This window comes from Carassius gibelio, chromosome A14 (genome assembly GCF_023724105.1).
Source record: "Carassius gibelio isolate Cgi1373 ecotype wild population from Czech Republic chromosome A14, carGib1.2-hapl.c, whole genome shotgun sequence".
Classification (NCBI taxonomy): domain Eukaryota; kingdom Metazoa; phylum Chordata; class Actinopteri; order Cypriniformes; family Cyprinidae; genus Carassius; species Carassius gibelio.
Window position 1 is genome coordinate 9,910,913 of NC_068384.1, and position 27,954 is coordinate 9,938,866.

Consider the following 27,954-nt stretch of genomic DNA (forward strand, 5'->3'; position numbering starts at 1 on the left):
CTGTTACATTGAAATATTTTAAATTAAATTGTTATATTTAATGTAATATATTTGTAATAATATATATTAAATGCATTTTTGTTTGTTTCTACAGGAGGACATGAACCTGAATGAAGAGCGTAAGGCCCCCCTGCGAGGGAAGGACCTGAGCACTAAACGGGAGATGGTGGTCCAGTACATTTCTGCAACAGCCAAATCTGTAAGTGTGCCACAAAACACAGGGTGGCCGGTCTTAGAAAGAAAGAAACAGACAGAGGAGAGAGCGGGGATGAACCACATGACGAGACACTATGGAATAATGAGCTTAACCTGATCTGCTTTCTGCCTAAAGCCCCAAATCTTTGATTGCTGCCTCTTTTTTTTATTATTTATTCTTATTTATTTATTTTGTATTTTTTTTCCCCTGGGTGCTTATCGGGCTGCTTTTGTTGTATTGCACTTTCCAAAAGCTTCATATTGCTAGGGATCGAGTTTTCATTAGAATTTGGTACGCATCACTGTCTCTGCTCCGTAAGCTGAAACATGGCTCTTTCATCACCGCAGATGAATACAAGCTAGAATGCCACAGCCTCGTGGGGTAATCCAAGGCTTTTGGGGCGAATTCTCTTCATTCCTTTTACGAAGTAGGTCCTGCTGAGGTTAGACTCCATGTAAACCCCACAATCCCCTTCAACCACTCCACTGCTGGCTCCTCTGGCTGGCCTTCAGCATCCGTTTTCATTAGCTTTCCTCCCGGCTATGATAATTAATCAGCATTATTAATAATGATGATAATCAGAGATGATTGAATTCTGTGGCAGGCTCATTGTCAGCCCTGCGAGCCTGGCATGTGTTGTGAAATATGATTCACATATTAGTATTGTAATCTCAAAGCAGGAAGGGGGAGGGGGTTCCTTTCTCTCTGCACCCCTGAAGCCCCCTCAGCACCACCAGAGGCACTCACCGTCACCGTGCATGTCACTGTGGAAGCTACAGTATACACAGAGCTCACAACAAGGACGAGGTTTGGAACGTGCGCTCTGCATTCTAGGGAAGAGATGTGCTTTTATGTGATAAGAGATGTTTACCACAGGCACAACACACTTTTGCCTGTAATGCTCAACTCTAGTACCCAGAGATCTCCTCCTTTTTTAAACATTCAGTTCAAGCTACTAACCAAGCTGCATAATATATCTGCATACTGCCGATTTTGTGCAAATATTCAGCCTTTTTAAAATTATATTATTGTTTTTATGATATTGTTGAATATGGCACATGTATTTAACTTTAAGCATCAGTACTATTATAGGTGGAGAAAAGTCTTCTCTGGTTAATTCAAAAGTGCCCTTTTCTTTTATTATTTTTGATATTTATTGATCAAAGAGCGTTCTTTCTGCTGACGAACATTTGCAATCAATGTGAAACAGTATATGTATCCACAAATTATTTCGGAGTAAAATGGAAATGAAAAACCAGTAGGATTGCCTCTATCCATCTCATTTTTTTTTTATCAAAACTGGTTGGAGGGGAGAGATTGAAAAATTGCTGATGTTAAGAATTAAATTTGAAAAATGCTTTTCAGGGTTTCCACACTCATTCAAATACAATTACACTGTAATTTTTCTTTTCCAGGCCTGAAAGTTTTTTTTTTTCTCTTTTTTAATAAAGATGGGACATTTTGGTTATGATTTTTTTTCTAGCTGCACTCAGCTCATTATTCAGAAAGCACAGAAAAATATTGGACATTAGTTTAAATTTGACGTTCGACATTAGTTTAAAATGGACATTAGATTTAAAAAGAGTGGAAACCCTGGTTATTTTACTAAAAGATCACAAACAACATTGTTGTTTATTTTAGTTTATTAATATTTAGTGAGGAAACAAATGGATTTTGATTCCATATTGACTTATGTAATGTTTAAAAATATCGTAGCTGTCAGAAGAATGAGATGACAGGGTCTTTTTTTGCAAACAAATGTTTTTTTCACTTGGCCACAGTAAAAAAACAAAAAAAACAAACACGTCATATTCTGTTTACCTCCCAGAGATCACTCTCGGAATCATTGTGCAAATGCACTTTCTTTGTATGTCGAGTAGCTACCAAGGGTGTTTTTGAGTTGCGACTTGCACAGACTAATGCTTGCACACACACTGACACACGTCCAGAGAAAGTCCCTCCTGTGCTGTCCGTCTCGGTGTCCTCTCTTTGGTTGGCGAGTGGGAGTAATTATGTGGTGGTCTGGCGTTAGAGGAGGCCCATGGTCTGCACTTGAGCCACTGCAGGTGTAATTTAGCAGGGGTGAAAGGGGCCAAGAGCAGACAGCACAGAGACGTCCTCTGCACACCTATACATTAATAACCAAAACCCGTCAAAATAAAAGAATGGAGAGCAGAGTCCATCCATCCCACTTAATCTGCTGCTATCTCTCCGAGTGTGCCGATCTGCCTACAGTAGATTGTGTTTCAGCACACAGCTTTACAGAGCAAATATTAGTGGGAAAACAAACCCATCCGATCCACTCCTGTTGCAGCCTGCCTTCCTGCCTGTCTGTGTGCGGCAGACTCCCACAGCTCCTTCCTGGCAGGAGGGCAGAGTGATGAAATAAAAGAAGGACAGAAGAATAGAGAAGTTTCACACCAGTCCTCTTTGATAGCTCAGATATTATTGCTTGCTTGACAGAAACTTGCAGCTCCCATGGTTCACAGCTCCTTTTATTATTTACAGCCAACACCTCTTTCCTTGCAACACATTTGTGCATGCTTTCATCATATTATGTGATCACACCTTTTTTTGTTTGTTCACACTGAACATTTTTGAATAGCTATTTGCCAAAGAAAAATAATATATAAAATGCATATTTATCAGTCATTAAGTCCTTTGCATGGCTTTTTTTTTTTTTTGAGAAAATCATTTTCTTGGAGGCATCCATTTGAGTCCTTCAGCATGCAACACTACGAGCCCTCATCACACTTTACAGGGGGTATCAGTAGGATACTTTTAAATGACTGCCTCCACAAACAATAATGTCTTTTTAAGGGAAGATGCCTTTGCATTTAATTACTCAAATATATATGAAATAATATTTTAATACATAGTCCTCTCAAAAACTTATTTTTTTAAAAATAAGTAAAAAATGAATTAATATTTTAATTAGTACATCACGCATGAAGCTGTTTGACATAACAAATATTTACATAATTCCACAAAAAAAATAAATGCATTTTTTTTTTTTGATCCTGTGTAATCAGTCTTTGCTTGTGGAGGTGGCATACAATATTAAGAATCCAGGGTGTCTTGCTTTAACATAATAATTTATGTAATTTTGTTATTCAATGTTATTTATTATTATTATTTGAACGTGTATCTTTTTTGTAAGTTTCATTTTCATGTCATTTTAAAAATGCTAAATGCCATTTGATAAATGATTTTGCAGGGAGCATGTAACTTGAGCATAACTGTAAGCCACATGCAGTGAAAACCAATGTTGCCTTGATCCTCTGCGGACGTCCTTGACCGTTAGCTTTTCATGAAATGCTTTCTCTCTTTTTCAGTCTCTGATAGGTGTGTCGTTGTCCTCATGAGTGCCAAAGCATGCCTGCAACTAACACAGTCATTTCCCTCTCGCTCTGTCAGTGTTATGAAAAGCTTTGACTTTGCTTAACTGTAAAAACCAATGTTTTAACTTAAATGAAATGATTAATGTGAGGAACAGAATGTATCTTGCCAGGGTCTTTGAGGGGGAAGGAAAAGAAGTCTTACCCAGGATAGTCACCTGAGCATTGTCAATACTGTGGTATAACAGAGATTTTGAAATGGAAAGGAAACTTAATTACAGCACAAGTTCTAGTAATCGTTTCTGAGCGATGATCTGATCCTGTCTATGATACAGGAGCTAATAAATAAATAACTAAATGATAGATTTGTATCCTGGAGTATTTGATGGTCATGAGAAGAGCTGGAGCAGGATATAAATACCTGTATCTTGATATGATGACATTTCTTCAGAAGTTTGTTTACAGGAGCTACTTCATAATAGAGCTTCTTCATAATTACCATAATAAATGACTGCCTTATTCTGCATTACAACAATTTCCATCATCTGGTTTAAGTTTTTATTTTTTTATTTTTTTTCTTCACTTTCTAGCATTAATACCACAGTAAAGTGACAATGAGGTGTTGTTTTGTGAAGTTTGTGTAAATTGATGTTAGCAGCAGCTTTTCCCCTCAGGCTCCTCCCTGACAGTTCTTTATGTGGTTTCAAGATAATGTCTGTTCTTTTGATCAAGCTGCAGTAAAAAATACAACATTCATCAAGCCCAGCCAAACAGGGCACAGTGCTAACAATATTTGGCAGCTGTCCAGCACGTCTGGTGATAGCAAAAGCAGGTGACTTTTTCTTTGCTTTGAGTCAAAACCCAAACCCTTAACGATTAATTTGAGCATATTTTCTTGGGATGTGTAAAATTGGACTCGAAAGTAGCACTCTATTGATCAAGAGGTTACACTGTTAAAACTGACTTTATTATAGTCATAAACCTTGATTTAAAAAATGTAATTCTGTGAGTTTGTTAAAAACAAAGGCCAGCTAAGTTAAAACAAAAAGAGCAGATCAGATTTAGAAACTGAATTTAGAAATGCATTCGGTTAAGTGTTGAGGTAAATTTGCTCTTGCATCAATTTCCGTTGAAAACACTATTCTTCTCTCAAAGTGAGAAAGAGAGTGATAAAACAAACAAAAAAACTAAATATTCATCCTAGTAATTATCATCATGCCATGGTCAAGAAAATAAAAAAAAACATGCTGACTTCATTAATCTCTGAGCTGTGATGTATAATTTGACACTTGAAAGAAACTAGCAGTGACATTTGATAGATTTTTGGGCTATGGAGGCATTTTAGGAGACCATCTGCTCATGAATAAAATACCACGTTTGGGTTCATTTTGTACAAAAAAATTATTAAATTCTTATAAAATTTTGAGTGATGATTATTTGAGGACATTTGTATTGCTTGTAAAAAATTCCCTTAATATAGAAAGTAGACTAAATGAAGTAGACAAAATGTTAGAAACAATGTTAAGAAACATGTTGAGAACATAGAAACATGTTGAGATGGGGCATTATGTTTAGGGCTGGGCGATATAGCTAACGATATGATCATGCGGATCTTTTCTAGTACTGACAAGCTACGCAATATCGCATTCATTATCGCCTTTGACGAATACGCAATATGAACGTGATATTGCGTAGTTTGTCAGTGATCTGCGGCTCTGTCTGTCGATTTAGCCATAATCACGGAACTGGATTTACTGACTAGATGCGCATGATCATATCGTTAGATGTATAGCCCAGCCCTAATTATGTTATATCCTTTACAACATGAAATTTTTGCTTCAATCATTTCATCAGATGTTTTTTTTTTTTTAGTCGTTATGCAAAACCAGTAAGAGACCAGAGAGCCACTATTAAACACTCAATTGGAGATAAATTCATCATGATCCGTATGTTCTAAGCAATGATCAGAATGGCAGACATTGTCTTTAGTGTTCATCTAAACCCTCTCTCTCCACCTGTTAAGTTGTGTAATTCTCAGATGAGTAGGCAGCTTAGCAGAGAGGGCCAGTGTGTCAGCCATATAAGTATAAGATTGTGGCCTACTAATGATTGTGCTGTTTGTGTCTTTTTGTTCATTAACTACCCTCCGCTGACCACTGCATGCAGATAACTGGGAGCAAAGTTGCGGTAAGTAGCAAAATTATTTATTCGCTTTTGATTTATTGTTGTGCATTCTCTCTGTTTTAGCTGTATCTATCTCTATCATCTTCTTCCTTTTTTACTTTTCTTTTTTTATATCTAGAAAAATAATCTCTATGGCCATTGATTTCTATTTTATTGTCAGCATTAGTTTAGTTTATAGGCTATCATTTGAAAAAGTTCCTTTTTTTCTTCTCCCAATCTCTGCATGTAAATTGCACATTTAGAAATGACTGATTTCTCAGTTGCGCTCTCTGAGAATAAACCAGGACCCTTTTTGTTAGTTTAAGCAGTTTTTCTTTGAAATGGATCACTGCCTAACAGATATTAGCATTTAAATATTGTAACACCAGGGATGAGCAATAGTTTTTAGGCAAATAATCATAATCTGTGATCTAATCTGTTTATTCTAATGTTCTGTATCTAAATGGGTTTCATTGTGTTCATTCTTCCCCCCCAGACAGCGTTCTGAGAATGTATTACTTAATTAGATTTTCCCACACACACACGTATCATGTTGATTGAGTGGCAGAAAAGATATTGAGTGCACCCCCACCCCCCCATCCTTTAAATATGTTCCATTTTGCAGTGCAGTTGGACGTTCGGCACAACCCATTTGCAAAACCATGTCTTTGTCCCAGTCACATTACAGCGTGTCACTATTGTTTCTGAAATGTTCATAGCTGCTCATGTTGTTATTGTCACTTACTTTTGCCCCTTGTCCCCCACTTTCTCCAAAATGACGGTAATAATCTTTATAAATGTATACTGTCTGGGCTATGGCAATGTTTCCTCATTTCACAGCTCCGTGATGCTGTAATTGCAGACTGGCTTCTACTATTTCTCATGTAGTGCAGTCCCATAGCCCATAGGAGGCTGCTTGTTATTTGTTTTATTTTATTTATTTAGAGGGGCTCCGTTATTGCCTCCGCAAGTGTCACTTGTCATTTAAAATGCCGTTTTATTGTGCTATGAGAAAGGCCCGTAGATGTACATGAGGAAGCTTCAGGATAAGGTAGCGCAGGTAAATGTTGTTATTTACAATACAGCAATAAGCTGCCGCAACAGACTCATTTATTTTTTAGCGAAATGGCCCGTTCAATCAATGCTGTCATGCCGCTTGGCATAGAATTGCGTGTCGAGTGATTTTTCTATAAGCTGTCAGCAGCAAAACATGCTTGATGCTGATGAGCATGGAAGTATGTTTCTAATGTTGCATCACTTTTTAGGATCGAGCAGGAAGCTTACTCTGGGATTGTTTCTATCGAAGAACTGTCTGACAGTGTGCACCACAAACAAGTCCTCTTATTTAGAAGTCTCTCACAGTTCAGAGGTTCCCGCACTTCCTGCCATTTGTTCTGACTTTTGCATGCACTTCCTACAGATGGGAGAGTGTGAGGGCTTGCAGGGAAGCTGTCAGCGCTTTCCTTCTCCTTGTTTCTGTTTCTCTCTTTCCCAATATCCCACCTTTATTGGGTTTTATTGTGGAAACTACATTGAGTGGGGGGCAAGATGATGGCCTCTCACTGGGCAGATTGCTATTTCCACGCTGTCAGTGCAGTTTGGAGGCAGACCGACCTGCCTGAGCCACATCTCCCTCAGGGATGAAATCTCTCCAGCACGCTCTCACAGGGCTCACATTCGCTGGTCAGTGTGTCCGCATGCTGCTGAGGCACATGCGCTTCAGCAGTTTTGTATCAGTGCAGATTGTTGGTGATGATGATGGTGACCCCAGGGGGCATAGGCATACCTACTGCCCCTCTGCGATGTCCGATTGATCGGAGATGTTGGTGCTTTGATTGTCAGGCTAGGGATAATAGATTGGGAGACAAAATGCCCATGGTTTACCGGCATGAAATTGATGAGCTCCTCTGTGAGTAAATGGAAGACTGCATCTCCCTTTACTTAAATAAAACACAACCAACACACAGATAACCCAGACAGGGTTTGGCCCTGAAGACTGTTGCGCCGTTACCTGTTAAGGTCACATGTCTTGACCTGCAAAGCCTCTCTAGACCTCAGGAGGAGATCAATAACCACACAGCCAGCCCAGCAGTTAAGAAAAACTGCCTGTTTCCACGGAAACTTGGCGACACGTTCAAAGTTATGGGCAGAGAGAGAGAGAGAGAGAGAGAGAGAGAGAGGATTCGCTGAGACCTCAGGGACTGGAGTCCGCTAGGGCTGTTAGAGTTCAGCCACTCTCCGAGAATCCATGGTATTGTCAGCGAAAGAATAATGGACAAAGCTTGTATTTTAGAAATGATTTAGCTACTTTTCACATGGGACAAAGACTTGGCCATTTCTCGGGTGAAATGGCATGGATCTTACAGTCATGTTAAAGTTTGTTGTACTTAAATACTTTCTTTGGAACCAAAGGGTCTTGAAAAGAATATGTGAAAAAGAGCAAAACCCTGGCGAAGAAAGATGACTTTCAGATATTGGTTTCCATCACAAGTGTTTTTATTTTGCACAAAACAATTTTGGTCATTTAGTGTCCAGGATTTTTGTAGAGTCTTATATGATGTGTATTTAAATTGTTATGATGTGTATTTAAATTGCAGGTGTGTTCAAGTCTTGTTGGAGGGGTCATATTTATGAGTTTAAGGCACATGAATGTCACCACAAAGCTGTTTCATTACAATTGGGAAAACACAATAGATGCAGCATCTGTGTTGGTTAAATTAGTTGAAATGCAACAAATAAAACTTGCAAAAAGTCAGATTTACATAATAATACAATAGTTTTGTGCATATATGAAAACTAACGATTCAGTTAACAGTGTCTTCAAAATCAAAAACATCTGATTTGTTATATTTTTTGGGATGTAAGGCCCCGATATACTTCAAATGAAGTTCGAAAAGGCTGAGCAGGTTAGAGTAAGTATCATGTTTGCAATACAAAGTAACCATTCCATAATCCTTTAAGGGAAGTGGGAATGTTTCATACTATGAAAACTGTAGCATAATGTGGGAAAAAAAATATTGGAGTCAGTTTGAGAAACGAAGCAGGTAAAAATAATAATAATTGTGCGTCAAAGAAGGTGGAGTTTCAGAACACACCCACCGACTGACTGACTGCCATGGACCCCAATGGAAATTCAAATGTGTTTAGGAGCCAAAACGAATTGCCCCAGAAAGTTTGTCTTGGTCAGATGGTTTGAACTGCCAAAACAAACTCAATACAAACCTTGTCTCGGCCAGATTATGTTCGAAATGACGTCATTTTCTTTTGTAGAAAAGGTACACCTTGCTCTGACCAAAGTGATTGAGCTCTATTATGAAGGTTTTCCATTGTACTGAATGTAATGATTTACCTTCTTGGTATTAAAATGGCCAAAGAAAGCTTGTTTTTGTGAGAATACAACTTTCCTTCAAATAATTTCTTAACTGTGTTTGTGTCTATTATCTTTACTGAGTGCAGCATTATGGGTAACGTTGAATATCCTATACAGGCTCTCCAAGGCTTTTGTTGGAGGCAGTACAGTTCTCATGTAGACTGACTTCTCTCTCTCTCTCATCGCCTCTCTTTCCTCATGGTGTTTTTTTTTTTTTTTTTTTTTTTTACCTCTTCGCTTCTGTATAGTCCACAGAATTTGTATTCCCAGGCAAATGAATATCCTTGGCATTTGTGTGTGGGCTCAACTTGTTTCATCAGTAGACTTCATATCCAGAATATTCCTGTTCCAAAGCTCATCTCTACCATGGCCATACAGGCTCATTATAAGCATCATTTCTGCAGTCAGGGTGCACCATGTCTTTTTTTACTCGCTCTGGAGAGTGCCCCTTTTAACTATGCTAAGTTTGAATAAAATCAAGGACAGCCCATCCTACCACCTACTACGCCCGAGTCTGAAAGGGTCTCTTTGTTTCAGTTTGCCATTAATGGCGATTGTGTACTGGAGGCTGAACTGATTTGATAGGAAGTCTTTTAAAGCAGCAAGGTTGTGTGCCCTATGGAAAAAAAATTAATCGGAAAAAACCCTCATCATCTATATAGATAGATGTTAATTAGGATGAAGGAACTGTATTGAAAGAATATATGTTCTATGTGATTGTTTTGTCTTAGTTGATTTTTATTTGGGTTTTTTTGTTTAAAGAACGTGTCAGTAAATATTCATTAGTGCAAGGACACTGATGACGCGTGTGATTTTACAGCAGGTTTTACTAATAATTTTTCAATTACTGTTCTGTGAAGTGTTGTTTTACTATTAATTTACTGTGCTTTATAACTATATAAACCTTTATTATATTTTCAGTTTATTTTAATTTCAGTTTGACTAATTTTGTGCTTTTGTCATTTGTATATTTCTCCAATTAAAATTTTTATTTTATAACTTTTATGTATATATTTTATATATTTCATTTATCAAAACATTTTTTTTTTCATAGTTTTAGTTATAGCAACATTGAATCTGTGTTTTTATTTACCCTATTATCTGCTATTGCAGTCTTGATAACTGTTTGAATACACAATGCTGGCTGTTTAATATATGTATTGGTTATGTATTTATGGTTGCTAAGGAATTATGAATTGTTGTTAATGTATTGTTAAATGGTTTCTGGGTGGTTAGGTGATTGCACAACAAAGCCCAAGCCGTACAAGAGTCCAAGACTCAGTGATTTTCTGCTTTGTAGATATAGCTTGTCTCTCCTTTTTGTGCAAGTCTGTGAGTTTTTTCCCCAACAGTTTTATAATCCTCTAGGTGAAGTTTGTAAGTCTGATTTCTTAGAAAAGTAATTGCACACCTCTCCCCAACAGGCTATGTGATTTTGAGGTATCATTCATGGCTGCAGCACAAACACTGGGGGGATGAGTTATGAAGTTTAATTCTTAGCAGTATAATCATTTTTCTTTGTAGTAGTTTACTTTATAATAGTTTACTTTACCAAACACCAGTAATAATGTGCTGGTAGAAACAAATTTGCAGTGAAAACGGAGGTAGAAGTCAAAAGAGTTTTCTGCAGTAATTGAGACAGATGCTGTCAAAAGACCTTAACATTAAAATTCCTTGAAGACAATTTAATGGAATAGAAGCAGAGATGTTAGTAATTGACCTATAAGGTTGAGCCATGTTATAATATCTTCTCATGCTACATAAAGGTCTTTTATTTCTGCCTCTTCTGGCTCAGTTTCATCACAGAAGCCGCTCAGACTCTGCATCTAAGAGACCGAGTTGGTCCAGTGGCTGTATCGCAGGGATCAACTCCGAGACCAATGAAATTCTGTTTTGTTTGCGTCTCCCAGCTCGGGCATATTGAAGTTTCTAGCACAATATTCATCGCAACACCTAACCTCATCTCCTGTGGGGTCTCGACTGATGCTTCAGTTGCTTGCTTTGTGCAACCACAACCTCGCATACGAGGTGCTAATATACAAATGTCAAATACGAAACGATTGATTTACCTTTAATACTACGTCCAGTCCTTTCTGGGAATTGTTTGTATTTCACCGACCCTGTCTAGGTTTGTTGATTTCATATGGGAAACGCAGGATTTAAAGGTTGCTTTTATTTTATCAAAACGTAATGTAAAGTAGGCCTTCATTTTTTTTATTTTTATAAAGCTACTCTTCATGATAGCAGACACTAATATATGCGCCTCCAACATCAGTCAGACAGTTTGATATGCTCTCTCTCTCTCCGTACAACGTTATATCGCACACAAGCTCTCAGAAGTCTTTTGTAAGTCATGGCAGGGATTGCATACGCACCAGAAGGACAAATGTCTTATCATATAGGACACGCAGTCTAGAAAGTGTGTAAAGAATTGCGACTTGATAGACTGGCGGCGTATGTCAATACCAGCTCCCAACAGTGACAGAAAAGGTCTCATTGCCTGCTGACTGACTGCTGCATAATGCCACGTGGCCTTCCTTTCAATGGGAAACAAACAGTCAGTGCTCCAGCCTTCAAAAGAGGGGAGCGGGATCTCATTATGATGTAGAGAAGATGAAAGGGAGCCAAGAGTGGACATGGTGTTCTTATATTAAAGGAAAAAGAGATGTGCCCCCGTTTGTGTGTAGGTGTGTGTGCGCTTGATTGTATGCCTCTTCTGAATGAGAGGAGCCCATTTGGTGTTCGTCTTTGCGACTCTAGTACAATATATTCCCTTGTCCTGCCTCCATTGTCTCTCTTTTTTCATACCAGCGGTCAATCAGATCACCCTCCATTCACCTAGATGTAATTAGTTTCCTTCGTCCTGCTCTCAGCTTTGAGCGCGAGACGGGACTGTATGTTCGCACGTCGTTTTGAGGTCAGAAGATCTGGTAATGGTTTGTCCCGTCACTCTCCTTGACCACCTTTCAACACCGTTTTCCTCACGTTCTTGCCCTTTTCAAGCCTTAGATGTGATGTATTTATAGCACATAGCATATTTTTACCACAGCCTTAGCGAAGACATCAGTGTCATCACTTTAGCTGTACGAGCCCTGCTTTTCTTTTTTAGATTTAATGAAAGTTAGGAGTTTTGTGGTGTGTTTTTCTTTCTCAAAGTTACCTCGTTAACTTTGGGCATTTAGGTACATGCTCCATGGTTTCTGGACAGCTCTTTTCTTACAAATTAGGTTGTTCAGCTAGATCATTTCTTTTGAACCATAAAGCCATGAACACAGTATGGACACATTTAACAGTAAACGCAGAGAACTGCGTGCACTTGGAGAACAATGTGTTTGACTGCTCACAACTTTTTCATTAGCTTATTGGGTAGGAGTCAAAGAGATCATTTTACCTGGTTGATTCTATCAGTACAGTTTCCCCTTGCTTAAAACCCCGCTGTCTCCTTCCGAAACTCCATGCGGCCCCGTCGGCAAATCACAGCACTAATAAGGTGTGGCGGTTGTCTTGTGGCTGTACATTTTATGGTCGTCATTCTTGGACGCTCAGCCGTAAGCCGCCATTATCTGCTCATCAAACACACTTTAAGCACTTCCCCAAATGGCCAAAGCTAACGATTTGTGGTTTGATCAAGGATGGGTCACAAACCGTTTAAACTGCCTTGCTCTGTTTCTCAAGGGGGCTCTGGAGAAATAAACCCTTCAAAATGGCTGATTTCAGTTTTATTTGTTCTTGATTGTGTTCCCTGAATGTCAGCTTTTCCTGGTTGTTTTTCTTCTTGCTTTGTTCAGTGTATTTATAGCGGACCCTGTGTTTGCATATTTTCAGATATGTCTAGTCATGCTCTGTATGAATCCATATGCTTTACTATCCTTTGGCAGAGAGACTAAAAGTTGGAGGAGACCAAGATGGTGCCTTGAGAAAATCCCAATGTCCACTAGATGGCAGTCAGTATCTTTACAACTAAGTTCCACAGCAGTTTGTGTGTGTGTGTGTGTGTGTGTGTGAGATGGAGAAAGAAGACACGTTGTTGCCATGGAATTGACCTAATGGGTTTCTCTCAGACCTGCACCGCACAGTTTCTGGCTACAATGCCATTTGTTAGAGGTTTGATCTTTAAAGAGGGGAAGTAACTGAAACCTACCAACTGTATTCATACGGACTTTGCCTAGATCGATTAATTTTTTTTTTGTCTCCAATTTACATTCCGTTTTTTCCCCTTCAAGCTCCTGGTATCGGCGATGGACGCTTGGTGGCTCAAGCTGCCTCGCTCCACATCGACAGTCTGCTTATACAATCACATCTGAATAATTTATACTGGCGCCTCTGGTCTCATCATGTCATAAAACATGCTGCTGACAACACACTGTCAAGCTAATTCCATTCAACTAGTTCTTCTTGAGTAACATGTGTTCATGCAAAGTCTAACTCTAATGTCAGTCAATGTCAGATTGTTAAAAGTGTTTCATACTTTTTCTCTCTCGTCTACATACTGTACAGTCCCCGTCCACCTTTCCGTAGTTCAGGTGCTCTCTGTGCACATCCATTTTTAAACCTAGCCATATACTATCACTTCTTTCTTTGGGTGACTTTGCCAAATGTTACTGAAACAAATAAGGACACATATCAATTCTAAATATGAATACAGAGTTTCCCTCACACAGATCTGTAGATGGACAACTTGTGAGATGAGACAGAATTTCAATGAAAACATGGTTCGTGCACACTGATTCTGTGGATATAACTGATGGTTGCTATAAGATCGACCGTCTGATGAGCTGTTACTATGCTGTGTTTGAAGACGAACCGAGGACTTTAGTTACTTGGATGTTGCTGTAAATTAACCTGAGGTCGTTTCAGTTTAACATTTGTCATTTTACTCCCGTTATTGTTTTGAACTTTATGCAAAAATGTCTCTATGTGATTTACCTGGTGCCTGTTTTACTCTGGAAAGATTTCAGGTGTACTTTTCTTCATCTGTTTTTGGATGTTGGCCATTCTCAAAGTCTATATCCTACCAGTAGAACAAAAGAGAAAGCAATTACATTCAAACCATATTCAACTTGCTGTTATAAATGAGCTAAGGCTGCTAAAATTGTCATTTGAATTATGCCTTTCATCTCCCTATGGCTTTTATTTAAGCAGATCAGTTCAAGCCTCCAGTGACTGTTTTTTTTTTTCCTGTTTGCATTTCTGAACATGCAGCACAACGGTAATGAATTCCACAATTTTAAAACCAATTACAGTAGTTGGGCTTTTTTTACACTCTTTGTCACGGTCTCTGTGGAAAAGGGTTGTTGGAGTGTCGACTACAGATGATCTGGAATCTTTTTTTAGCTATTCCCAAAATTCAGCATGCTAATGCCATTCTTTTTTAGCATTACCATAATTTTTACTTTTATTTTTTTTTTACCTGGAATATTTGTGTTTTAGTTTTTCAGTTTGGCATTTCTACAGATTGCTTATGTAAAAATATGAAGAATCTTTAAAACTACTAATATATATATTTTTTAAACAACTAAACACTTCCAATGATGTCAAACAAAAGTAAAGTGAGCAGAATGTCAAATCTGTGATTGAATGTGTGAGTGAGAAAATAAATGCCCCTGTTGTGCTGAGAAAAAGGACTTGCTTGGAAAAGAAGAAGAAGAAGAAAAACAGGATTAAGGGTTTAGTTTTCCCTGTCCTTATATCTTCTTTTATTAGATGTAATAAATGGTTTGTGATAATAAAATTGGATCTTTGTCTGTTCGGCTGACATTACACCATTGAGTTTAATTGTTTGGTGTTATTATATTTATTAATGATCACCAAAGACCTACAGAGATAGCTAATGACCATGTTTTTCTGTCTCCATTTTTTTTTTTTTTTTTTTGTGTTTATTTTTCCTAGATGTTTTGTAGGGAGTCTTCAGGAGATCATTATTACAAAAAGTAGTTCCTGAAATATTTTCTTTAAAATGCATTTATGTAGTTTCTTAATTAGTTATGATTAATATAGTGCACAGAAACCCACATTCAGTGATTCAGTTGCAACTGTTGATATATTTAAAATGCAATTTATTTCTGTATTGTCAAAGTTGAATTTTTAGCAGCCATGGCTTCAGTCTTCATCTTCTTTGTGTCACACAAACCTTCAAAAATTATGTTAATGTTTATTTGGTGCTCAAGAAACGTTCGAATATCAATTGATCTAATGTTTTGTAACTTAATATTTTTACTAATGCGAATAATTAACATATAATATTAACTTTCTATTCTTTAAAGAATCGTGATTAAAAAAAGGACCAAATTGTTCACCCAAAAATATTAAGCAGTACAACTATTTTCAACATTGATAATAATTGGAAATGTTTCTTGAGCAGCAAATTAGCATGTTAGAATGATTTCTGAAGGATCATATGACGCTCAAGAATGGCTGCTAAAATTTTACATTGACATTACAGGAATAAATTATACTCTTTTATTATTACAGTTGGGCTTGTTGTTAGAAGATTCTCTTAATGTAATATTCAATATACCTGTAAAGTCTCGTCCTCAACAGGCCACTTACACAGTTCACTGACACTTTCAAAGTCTGCCTCAGGCTTTTTAGTAGACCTAGTCACTAGCGTCTCTTCCAGCCTTCTACAAATCAATACGAGCTGGTGATGCCCAATTTCTGCTGTCTTCTTTCTAACTTTGGCCAGTCTGATCACACAGATGCTTTTCTGACTGTCCTGTCCGAGCTCATTTGTACCTTGTTGCTGTGTTTATTAAGGCCCCAGTCAGCTGTTGTTGTACTTAATGGACCCCATCTTTAAAGCGTAATATATATCATGGATTATATGAATTATGTAACCAACATGATTATGTTGAACAGGCTTAATTTAATAGACTCTTTGAGTCATATTACAAATAGTAAGAATTATTCACTCATTTGATTAACAATTAATTAAAAGTTGTTAAAAGCTAGCTTTTAATGACACTGTCCACTCCAGCAAAGGATGGGTGTTGTGTCAGTGGCTCACTAATTGCAGTCAATCCACTCGGCAGCTGTTGGCTATTAGAGGTCTTTGTTCCAGATGTTGTGTCATTATAATGGACTTGATCATCATAATGGCTTCTGAAAGATGATTGGTTGTCATGTTTTGGCCTGATAATGCTGCCATTGCGCTTTCTGCAAAGTATCCTTTGTGGTAAACTGTGTATGCACTGCAGTGTAATAAAATATATGCTATTGAAATGACAAAGGTTACGAGACGCAGAGCAATTTCCTATGTAATGTTCGTGCTTCAAAGCACAAATGGAAGTGAATGCATGTGTCACAATGGGCAATCTTTATGTCAGTGGATCTCTGTGATATAGAATCTGAAAATTGTTGCTGTCTCTTAAGAACATAAAGAAATGGCTTGGTTATTTGCTATGTGTTCGAGAGGAAACGTCCTTTAGGCATGGATTGCTCAAATTGTATTATGGCATAATGATGTGCGGTGTTCTGAGACCCAGCATCTGTGGCAGCGAAAAGGAAATGTGTGTGTGTGTGCGTGTGCGTGTGTGCATGTGAGGTGGAGAGGGAATTTAAGTGCCCTACTAGCTGCGTTTGGGTATGACTCCATGGAGAGTGGCAGTGATAAGAGAAGGCTGGGTGTAATGAGCCATATCCCATGCCCCTGCTTCCTGCCTTCAGGCCTACAGATGGGAAGAGGAATGCCCTGCACTCCTGTCTGTCTGCTTTGCCCTTCCACTCCCTCCCCTTCTTGTGAACTCGACCACTCTTGAGTTTTTCATCCCTCACTTTATTTTTCTGCCTGGCCTCCAGACCTCTGAAAGATTTTGTGGAGCTTCTGATGGCGTGAAGTAAAATCAACAAGGCATCCTCTGCCTATTCACTCTTAAGATGGAAAAGAGAGCGAGAGGCAGAGAACAGGACAGCGAAAGCACTCGACTCTCTTATTTCACAACCAGCACCTTCCCCTTTCTCTCAGCTCACTGAATTTAATCCTCGTAGGGGTGATTCCCGGCCACTACTGTACGGCGCGACTTGCTGCATAGTAATGTGCTGCATTGGCCAAGCGTGTATGTTCTGTTCTTATAGCTTGCACTTCCTGTTACTCAGCACTTAATGCACATGTGTTAGGATGCTTCTTTTCTAAATGGACTAATCTTTTGTATAGGTTTCTATATAGGCATCCATAAATGGGTCATGATGGTCAACAAGGTATAGTTTTATGTAGTTGCATAGTTTTTGTGAGATTTTTTATTATTATTGAATGTATTTGTTTATTATGCTATATGAATATGTAATATATCTTAATAATTAAGATCTGAAAAATAGTAATGTCTCTTTTATATATTTTTTTGTATTTGAATGTATTCATCAACCTGACTGACCAGTTGTTGATAATCATAACCCATTTCTGCTTTTAACAAGGTTTTTTATTTATCAGCAGAAAAGCATGGATTTATTAATTTATCAGGACTCTACAACCGTCTTAATTTGATTTGGTTCTCCAAAAAAATTTCTTTCATGTGTGGCATCACTTTAATTCTAGTGTACTTGGCTGGTATTTGGGTGAATTGTGTTATTCTGGGCTGATGAATTTTTCATCAGCTTGTTATTAACATTTTGCTGTCTTAAGCCCACTGTTTAGTAAGAATTGTTGAAATGAAAGGCAGTGAATTAAACCTGCTGCTCATTCAGTCCAACTCCTCCAACCCACAAATAATTTTCTGCATGAGAGAGGGAAAACAATGGGATTTGTGGGCTCAGATGTGAAGTGGATGATGTAATTGTTTTTAGGTGGACCTTTCTTTGTGATCCTTGTTTAAAACCGCTTAGCTTCGCCTTAGATGATGAATTTACCTTGTGTTCGGGAAGTATTACGCCATGGTTTTGGTCAGCTGATGTCAAATGGATGCTCTGTAGACATCTTGAAGTCTGCAGCATGTGTCTGCTTGATTGTAGGAGTTCAGGGAGTGGCTAAATCTCTTGATTACATCGAGAGCTTTAGCGCTCTGAGTGTTAGTCTCTTTGGGTCCTTGTTATGCTTGCCCACAGCTTGAACCCGCTGCATTTGGCAGCTGTGAGCCTCTTCTCTTCGAAACAATGAAAACAGGATATCAAAGGAACATAATGATGTGGATACCGCCATTGGCTTTTATCCACAGAACAGTGGTGTGGGTTTATTGCATTTTATGGATGGAGGAGCTGATCGCTCATTTTAAATGCAAGTCAGTAAATGAATCGGATCGTGGAGGTGTGGTTAAGACAATTATTGTTGCCTTTTGTGGAAAGTATTCGGTCTTTTTTACTACAGTTATAATAACACTGCCCAAACATTTGCCCAAACATTTTAGCACATCACTAAGGATGAAAGAGGACAAGCAAGGTGTTGTCTTGCTTCGTCAATGAAATAATAATTAGCCAGACGAATGGGTCTCTGAATTTAGATAAGCCCATTATCATGCATTGTTGCCGTTCGTGTTTCAAGGACTTCTTCTGGAGCTGGAATCTGTCGTTCCCCAAAACATGAAAATGCTGTCATGTTCTCTCTCAAAGACACCCCATCCTCTGACTCAAATGAAATATTTTTACCAGAGTCAAAATACAATTCTCAGACTGCGGCATGTGGTGTTAGGGGCTACACACAAGAGGGATGGATTGAATAGCTATAGCGCTTATTTTTCTTGTGGATGTTTATGCTAGACAAATTGGCGTGTGAAGGTTCTTGTAAGTGTGGCATTGATCATTAGTGCAGTCTTGATATATGGCAGAAATATCCTTAGATTTTCTGGTGAAGCTAAGGACACATAAGTCACAAGAATATTATGAGTAGCTTATCTACTGAATAACCCATGCTACCATAAACAATGTATGCAGTTTACTTTCTGTGTAGTCAATGATGACATTTTAATCCCCGCTATTTCTCATGTTAATGTCATCACAAAGTAAATTTAGAACATTGTTTGTATTCTCTTGTGCTGAAATGTACATTTGCATTAACAAAGTTCTAGGAAAAAAGCAAACTAGAGCTCGCATGTTTTCCTCAAGTGTAATTATTTGAAAAGGATTTGTAGTAGGAGCTTCATCTTATTCATGCATTCAAGGCCTCAGAAGCTCAGTTTTTCTTTTTTCTTCTCTGAATAGGTATGTTTGAATAGGATGGAGTGCTCTTAATAACAAACAGATGCTATTGGTCTGTCTGAATCTGGGAGATTTTTTTTGCTGACCCTCATAGTTTGAAAACTGCTGATGTCCTCAGGTTGTTTTATGCATCTTCAAAACTTTGCCACACTGACTGATACACTGTGGAATATCCAGTTTAATTTTCATTCGAAAGCTTGCACAATTTTCTCCAACACGAGAGACACATTGAGCCATTACAGACAGGAAAAAGCTCGGCTTGGAAAAAGTTAATCATGTGTTTGTTTGCTTCTTTTTTTCATTCTCTCCCCACTTCTCTGCATTTCATTAATGAAAATCTCTTTTTGCAGCGACAGTAAATGAATTATAAGGGCAGTTATTTATTAAATGTGTTTGGAGAGCAACGAAGTGTGGAGGATCTTTAACGCTTAACAGATCGGTGAACATTCCGATTTTTTTGATGTTTAGTAGTACACTTTTATCAGTCAATGCCATCAAATTCTCATCAATGAAAGGATGCTCGATAGTTATCACTTCTGAATAACGTGTTTGAAGACCAGAGGTAGGGATCTTAATACAAATGTGCTGTTTGTTTGTTCCCTCAGCACAGTGCCTTAAACATTCATATTTAATCATAGGCAGGCTTTCTTTGCGTTAAGTCTGCACTACTCAGTTGATTAATTCTGTGTTTGTCGTGGGAAGTGTGTGTCTCTCATAGTCCTTCAATGTCTCTTTTGTGTAGAGCATTGCCCAATTCGCACTGTCTAGGCTCCCTTTAGCATCTGTATGGGGATTAAACTCAACATAGCAGACCCAAGACATCCATAATCAGTTAAGATGGAAAGTTTTTACAGCTGTAGAAGAAAAAAATGTAGAGTGGGCGGAGAATGTAAAGAGAGAGATGGGAGTTTGCAGGTGGTTCTCACCGTTTCTAATCTCCTCACATCACTCCACTAGTCACAGGCTGGTTTTTCGACGGTCTTGTGTCCCCAGTGCTTGTATGCTTGTAAACTGACATCAGTGACAGTCAGACACCTGTAAATCCAGGTGTGTTATGAGCTGCGCTGCTGTGTCTGTGATTTCTGAGCTGCCAAAAGGGAGCTCGCAACACTCTACTCCGACGGCCGTTTGCTGTTAGGAATTTTTACAAAGCTATAAACCCACCTAAAAATGTTCCATATGCCTTTTATTAAAAGGGGGCAATGAAGATTCAACAGTCGGGAAACCTTACTCTTAAAATTAGAACAAAAAAACAAAAACAAAGAGAAGATCATTATATTGTTCTTAAAGAAATATTTGTTCATCTATTGAGAAAAGTGCACATTCTGCTCCAATGCCAGTGGACCACTTCCTGTATGAGCTCTGTCTCTGCTGAAGGTTTGAAGTAGCACTCTGGTGTATTGATACAAAATACTACACACTCTCTTTTAACTGTCAATCTTTAAAATATCTTGCTCTCTCTCGTCTTTCACCGTTTAGCTCTAGATGAACACTAACATTACTGTTTGCACGTCTTTTAATACAGACAACCTTCTCCTTTTGTCCCGGTTCTGTCTGCCATGTCCTTGTCTCATTATTGACTGGAGCAGTAATGATTATTTTTCCATTGGTGTGAACTGAATATGAAATGGCCCTGACTTTACTCTTGGGGCCAGTGGCATTGGCATTGAACCATCCAGCAATATTAAAGAAATAGCCTTGGACTGTAGAGTTCTAAAAATTGAATGGGCACCTCATAATTCAACCAAATAGAAAATAACAAATTAATACAGTGTTGCAAACAGCCCAGGAAATGTGCATATGCAGGCATGACATCCATTGTGAATATATAATGTGGCGGTTGATATACTGTATGTTTGTTGGGTTCTTGTGCTGTATATGAATAATTCTGAATATTGTTGCATGTTTGTGTTTGTTGATAATCGTACCTGCACATGGATTACAGGTCTGCAAATGTGGGAGTGAATTAAAACTCAAATCTCCAGTCAGCCAGTGTACGCCCACAGCGTCTTTAAACTGAATGTGTTAAAAGTCATTAAACAGCACTCGACTTAATCATTCTTTTACTTTTCATAATTAGGACCCTGGGCTACTGTCGGCTCTGGCACTGTTCACATTTGGCTTTCGGCCACAAGTTGAGTAAAGTTAAATTAGGCAAGATGACTTCTTTATTAATGCATTTGCAGCGTAAATGACAAGCGTGCTATATATCCAACCATTATGAGATATTTACAGCTCTAAATGTAGCAGCACGTTATATTTGCCATATTTGTTGTTTTTCTTCCTCACTTGGTTTTTATTTTTTATTTGCCACCACCAGACATTGTGATTGAACATACACTGTGTGGGATAATATAAATACAACAGATATAGATGCTTTTAAAATACAGCTCTATCATACATACTCTGTTTATTGGCTTCTTGCATTTATGTATTGCATTGCTGTATCTGATTGACTGCATGAGAAAAACAAAACAAAAATTCTAAACATGAGGCAAGAATAGTTGAAGCCTGAATCACATTTCAGTGTGAGTGCAACAATTTTTCAGTGTTTTCTTAACCTTCTAAGAAGAGATTACGTTAAAAAAAACATAGTAATATGGATACTTTGAATGTACCTTAGATCAGTTATTTAATATTATTTCTTCATGAATGTTTGCTATCAGCCCATGTTGTATAAGGGACATTTTCCTTATTATGTTGGCAAATGAAAATAATATCAATGTTGTTATAGATTATTGGACATTACTATTTTTGAAGCAGTTTGGAAATTAAACATTTTTTTACAAACACAAATGAGTTTGTAAATATAGATGCATGAATTTACAATCCCAGGGACACACGGCATGTCTATTTGTTTTAGGTCAGACAATTCACCTTTTTGGCTATCCAGCTGCATGGCTCTAAAATAATTATGACTTTCTTGTAAACAGGAGGACCCTAAAGGAGTTTGCCCAGAGGGCCTTATAAGTGCAACCTGGCGTGATGGTGATTATAATTTATTAAAGTTGTGATCATCTCTAACTGACCTGCAGTGAGCAGCTCTGGTTTGCTGTTCCTGGGATCTGTGGTGTTTAGTTAGGTTGTGGGTTTGGTAGTGGATTGCTGTCACAAGCATCTCTTCAGTCCCTCCTCTGTAAATAAAGAACACTCTTCTCTCCACTGTAACGGAAGGAGCCAACGACAGACACAGTGGCTTTTGTTAACAGAAAATAAAACAAAAGGAGGGAATAAAAGTGGCCAAAGGGGGAGAGTGTCCAAAATAAACAGGAGATCTGGTGTTCTTGTCGTGCTGCGGGGTTCGTGTGGGTCGGGCAGTGTTCATGGAGGAAGGGTCCAGGTAAGGGGCGGAGTCCGCCGAGGGGCGGCAGCTTCCTCTAACGAAGGATGCTGGCAGGGGATGGACGGCCCGGCATCCTGGCCCGTCGGCTGTGTAAACGGGTGCGGTTCTCGTCCGGGCTGTGGGTCTGGCAGTTCAAGTCTCTGGTGGCACGGGAGACCCACGATGACACCAGTGTGCACGGGGAAGAGACCAGTCTCCCAAGGAGAGGCGCTTTGGGCTCTCCTCGACGGTGATGAGGCTCCATTTCCAACAGGTGTGCCCCATCACACGCCGCCAGCCCTGGCTCATCTAGTCCCCCTCCTCTCTCACACCCACTCCTGTCAAGAGCCTGGTGAAGGGCGGTGATTTAGGACGGGGTGCCGATGATAACCAGGGAGGAGGCAGCTGTCTCGTCACACCATGCTGCAATTCCTGGGGGGAATTTTCCTCACAACATCATCCTCTTTTGCTAGTGTCACTCTACTGTCAGCTCGCCTATCCATTGTTCTATTCATCCTTCCATCCATTTGAAACATTAGCGCTATAGTCTAATGTGTCTTGACATGCATTACCCCCAGCCCCACCTTCCTGTGCAGTACAAATACACACACACCTTTGTGTACTTGTGATATGTACATACCAGTAACTTTCAGCTTCCCATACTGTATTCAGTTATAAAAGCATTTAGAGCTATATTTCTGAGTGCAGAGTTTTAATTCTAAACTCTGTTCAAAAAGATGCATAATGTCTGAGATGTTCTCCCTGTCATTTGGTTTTATATTCAGTTTTGGCCTAATCTGCGAGAATTAAGTCTTCTTTTAAGTCAAACACCGATATCAGTCAAGCTCTCATGCATTTGTAGTGTATAATGCACATTTATAGTATGATTTAGCGTGTTTGGGAGGTGTGTGCTGGAGTGTGTCAGATGCAATTTGAATTTGGCTTGAGGGGCGGGGGGAAATCAGATGCTTACTCACACAGACTCCATCAAAGACCAACAGAGAAACTTCAATATTCGCCTTGCAGCTGTCATCCAGAGTCAGAGAGCATCAACCAGTGAGACTTTAAACCAGCATTCACCCACTGAGTGACAGGTGCAGGGCTAAATGATGGCTCTTTGGAGCTTCCATCGAATCCGCTCCCAAAAAGAAAGCGAATGAGATGCGAGGAACACTGAGTCTCGACAGCCCGAAGATCTGATCAGCATCCCTCACCTCAAAAGACGGAAAATGCCACTGCAGCATTCATAGACGTTTCTGGAGCGAGCTTTAGGATTTGATGCAAACATGCTGCTTCTGGGGAGTTTAAAATAGAACTTGTACATTCTTTCCATGGACTATCAGAGGATGTCACGGTTTTTCAAAGAATAGAAATGGAACTGGAGAGAAACGGGCACAGTCTGCTTGACGTAGTGACCCTTTGTTGACCTTTCTTTTGAAATTGCATTGTTCCCTCACACTCATTGGGTATTCATCTCACCCTGTATCTTTTAACTGCTGTCTGCATAGATGTTTCCTCGAATGTGTAGAGCCTCTGGCTGTAATATATTTAAATGGTATAAAGTACCTCATTTTCCCAAGGATATGCCCTGGTTCGCTGTTCCCATAAACAAGCACTTAGAATACAAATGGCAGAAATCTGGGCAAATACCTCTGAAAACATCATTCGTTTCCCTCCTTATGAAGCCATTCGTTTTCTCACTGAGGGGTGGAGAGTTGCGAGTTAACTCGATTGTACGTGAAAATCTAAATAATGTGCATTGCCGGGGATGGCCTCAAAAATAATTGCTATCAAGCTGGATGTGAGAGTGGGAGAGGCGACGAGATGAGCTCGTCAGAGAGAAGAGCCATTTAGCAGAAGTGACAGAAGACAAGATGTTCTCCCGTGGGTGTTTTTGCCACACTCGGAGACCTTCACTTCTAGGGGTCCAGTAATTACAACAATTAAGATGGATATCCCTCATGTCATCTTAATCGGGATGTAGGCACTGATTCATCATTGTCATGACAAATTTGGCTTTTTTTAATTCATAGACTTCCTTTTGCAGGTTTCGCAGCTTTATTGTCCCCCACAACATGTTTAATTGCCCCAGAAATTTATATGCTACTTCTGTGAAGGAAATGCAGCTGGGCTCCAAAGCTGATAAGCATTTCAAAAGTGCAGTGTCCTCGCACCTCAAGTTAGTTATTTCAATAGTTTTTATTGTGCTGTAGAAAGGCTTTATTGTTATTTCTTTGTGAAACACTTTGAAAAGAGCCCCTGAAGTTGCGGACTCCTTTGTTTTCTCAGATTAATTCGATGTAAAACTTTATAGAATGAGATGAGCAGCTGAAGGTAGTTGCTCTCAATTTCTCCGTAACAACCTTTTGCACCCCCACTTTGTCTTATCGAGCTAATTGTTTGAACAATGACTTGCGATGAGCAGTGACTGGAGTGAGAAGGAGGGCGAAGAGAAAATAATGACAGAAGCTTTTTCAAGCCTAGCCAAGACAATGGAGACAACAGCATCAATAAAGAGTAAACATTCCTCCACCTCTCCACACAGTCTTTAATGGAGTTCCCAGCTTTTGGAGGAGATAGATGAGGGCTCATTCAGAGCAGTGAGTAGTTAGATGTGTGCTCTCTCAAGCTAACTAGCTATTGGTTTGGAGAGGAGAGTCAGAGACCGTACAGCATTAAAAGGTGCGTGATTAAGGACTACGTTTGATGGAAAACCGAGCCCTATTGACAAGCCTTTGTCTCGTCTTCCCATAAGTCCCTCTGGGCTGCGCTAGGCGAGGAATGGTTGCAAGTGGATTCAGAAAAGTTAAGGTGATTGATTGCTTTGCAGCAGTTTCTGTGCCTGCCATTGATTTCAGTTGAAGTCTTACATTTATATTACTGCTACAGTAATCATTATTCCCTTGGCACTTTGATAAGAGCAATAGGTGATTAAGATGCCAGTACATAATTAATTTGCACTGGCAGATAGGTTATAATTTTGGCCGCCTTTCTTTTACCTTTTCTTCGGCACTACACCTGTTAATTTACTTTCTACCTTTATTGTCCCTGAATACACATTCATTCACGCCACATCTTCATGTTGCAGTCATATAAATGCATAGATGTATACAAGCTGTAAACGTGTTAGCAGTAGCGCAAGTGTACGTTAAACTCGGTTACAGCGGTTGTGTGATGTTCCGATTTTAAAGTCTCAGATGTGCTGTCAGAGTGACTGGTCTTCTCATCAGCGCTCTGATCTTCTGACACTTCAGAGGTTCACTTTACATACCTGTCATCTCTTAATGCTCGCTTCCTTGTGCCCGCCTGAGCTCCGTCACAGACTTATGCTCTTTGGAGATGGAATGTTTCTCTCTTCCACCACATTTAATTCAGTAAGTGGTATTGAGTGAAAAGACTTCTCAATGCACAGTTTAAAGATGAGTAGTGAAACTCTTGCTGTTGAGGCATTGGAGGGCAGAGTTTGAAATAAAGGACTGTTTCGCCTACAAATGCTTGTCAGCGTCTTTGTTCTAAATTCTCCAAAGACACAGGTGAGCAGAATCCCGGATGAGTGTTCTCCTGCAATGCTGTCTGTGTTAATAATAATAATAATAATAATATTCTACTAAGAATAATACATGTTCATAATGTTAGAATTCTTAATATTAAATATGTAGTTTATAATATAATTTATAATATTAGATATGTATTATAAATTATATATTCAAAGTTGTGGGATATTTTAGAATCTTGTGCTCGGAAATCTATTGAACAAAGACGTTTTTCCACACGCTAAGGATCACAAATCGACACTTTTGTAGTGTGGACTGTTATTTATATTTCTTGTTCAGATTTTTCTGTCATTTCCAGGTTTAATTTAGGCCACATCCACAAGAATCCAGAGCTTTCCCTATCCAATCTTTTGTTTTTCTTCATTCTAAAAACATGGCGTCGTCTCAAAAGATATTTGCGTACACGCAAAACCACTGAAACTATGCAAAACGATGTAGTATACATGCCAGGCCAGTATGTGGCGGTGTAATTCTGCCACAGATATACACTACAACAGAAAAGAATACTTGGAGCATACGCATAAACCTTGCGCACTGTATACAAATATTTTGCTATAGTAATTTGCTTTATATTTTTGTTTAGTAAAGTTAATAGGCTCAGTAGCTTTTGCAGCACGAACACAATCATGTAGTCCGCCGTTGTTGCTGTCACATGGCGTAGCGGTGTCTGAATAGGGTCAAGATGAGTGATGACATCATCGTTTCACAAAATTAGGGGTGCACAATATTTGTCGAACGATGATTAATACGCATCTCATCAGTAAAGCCGGTTATCTAATCAGCAGTAAATACCATCAGGTGCGTGATTTCACATAGAGCAGCTGTTACTACACAGAGCCATTGTTAACTGACAAGCTGCACAAATCCACTTTCATTATCACCATTGATTTGCAGTTAACACCTGATGGCATAAATCATCGGCCGATATATATCGGTGCACCGCTACACAAAATATAAAGATTGGCTGTATACATGAAAACCCAAGGGTGTCGTTTTTAGAAATATCCACTCTGGGACCCAGTTTAAAAAAATATTAATTTCAGGCTCCCAAAACGCCAGATCTGTCTGGATGAAACGCCAATATGATACAAAATGTTTACATATATAGCTAAATGCGTCTCCGTGAGGACGGGTTCTTAGATATTATTTAGATTTTTGAACCCCATTGTATATACAACAACAGAAATAAGAAATGTAAATGTCATAAAGCAGCATATTTTTCACATTTACTGCTTTAGGCTCTGAAAAACAATGTAAAAAATAAATAATAATTGTGCAATTGTTTACAACAGCAAAGAGGAGAAGCACTGAGTAAACATACTCAGTCCTGCAAGGGCTCTACTTTAATTGCATCATGTAAGGAGCAGTGCTGTGATTGCTGAGCTGTGTAGCTGTGTATGTGCCTGCGTGCCTGGGGCCTCCATGTGCTTTCGTGAGTGTGCGTACACCCACACTCACAGACAAACACAGTGTGGGATGCTTGGAACCTGCTCAAAGGGAAAACATACACAGTATAGGAACAAGGAACAAGTTTCTTCCATGTTTGTTCTTGGGTGTTTGTGGATTTGTGATGGTTCTGTGAGTGAGTGAGTTAGTGAACCCAAGCTCTTGGTTCAGATGCTCATCTGCATGCACATGTATGTGTGTGTTTGAGCGACGTGTGAATTGGCAAGGGATTCAGTGAAAGCGTCCTGTGTGTGGTGCTGTATTATCTGGGCAGCACCTCCACAGCTGGCTGACTGTCAGCTTGGCTGCCTCAGCGGAGGGATCCTCTGTCTCCCATGTCTGAGCTATCATAAGGCAATGTGGTATTTACGCGGCCTCGCTTGTTTACTCTGGCAACTTGAGAGAGGAGGAGGAGAGGGGCTGGCTATGGCATGGGATTCCTC

The 27,954-nt window shown here is 39.1% G+C and overlaps 1 protein-coding gene across 9 annotated transcripts in view; it reads left to right on the forward strand.

Moving 5' to 3' along the window:
- Nucleotides 1-27,954, forward strand: part of LOC128027467 (protein diaphanous homolog 2) — a 375,948-nt gene that overhangs the window by 28,454 nt on the left and 319,540 nt on the right. For 8 of the 9 annotated variants that reach the window (XM_052615104.1, XM_052615108.1, XM_052615109.1 and 5 more), the window contains 2 exons: nucleotides 95-199; nucleotides 5,701-5,721. In XM_052615104.1, coding sequence (XP_052471064.1) covers nucleotides 95-199; nucleotides 5,701-5,721 — 126 coding nt within the window. The remainder of the gene's footprint in view (nucleotides 1-94; nucleotides 200-5,700; nucleotides 5,722-27,954) is intronic. The other variant, XM_052615106.1, reaches the window with a different exon arrangement.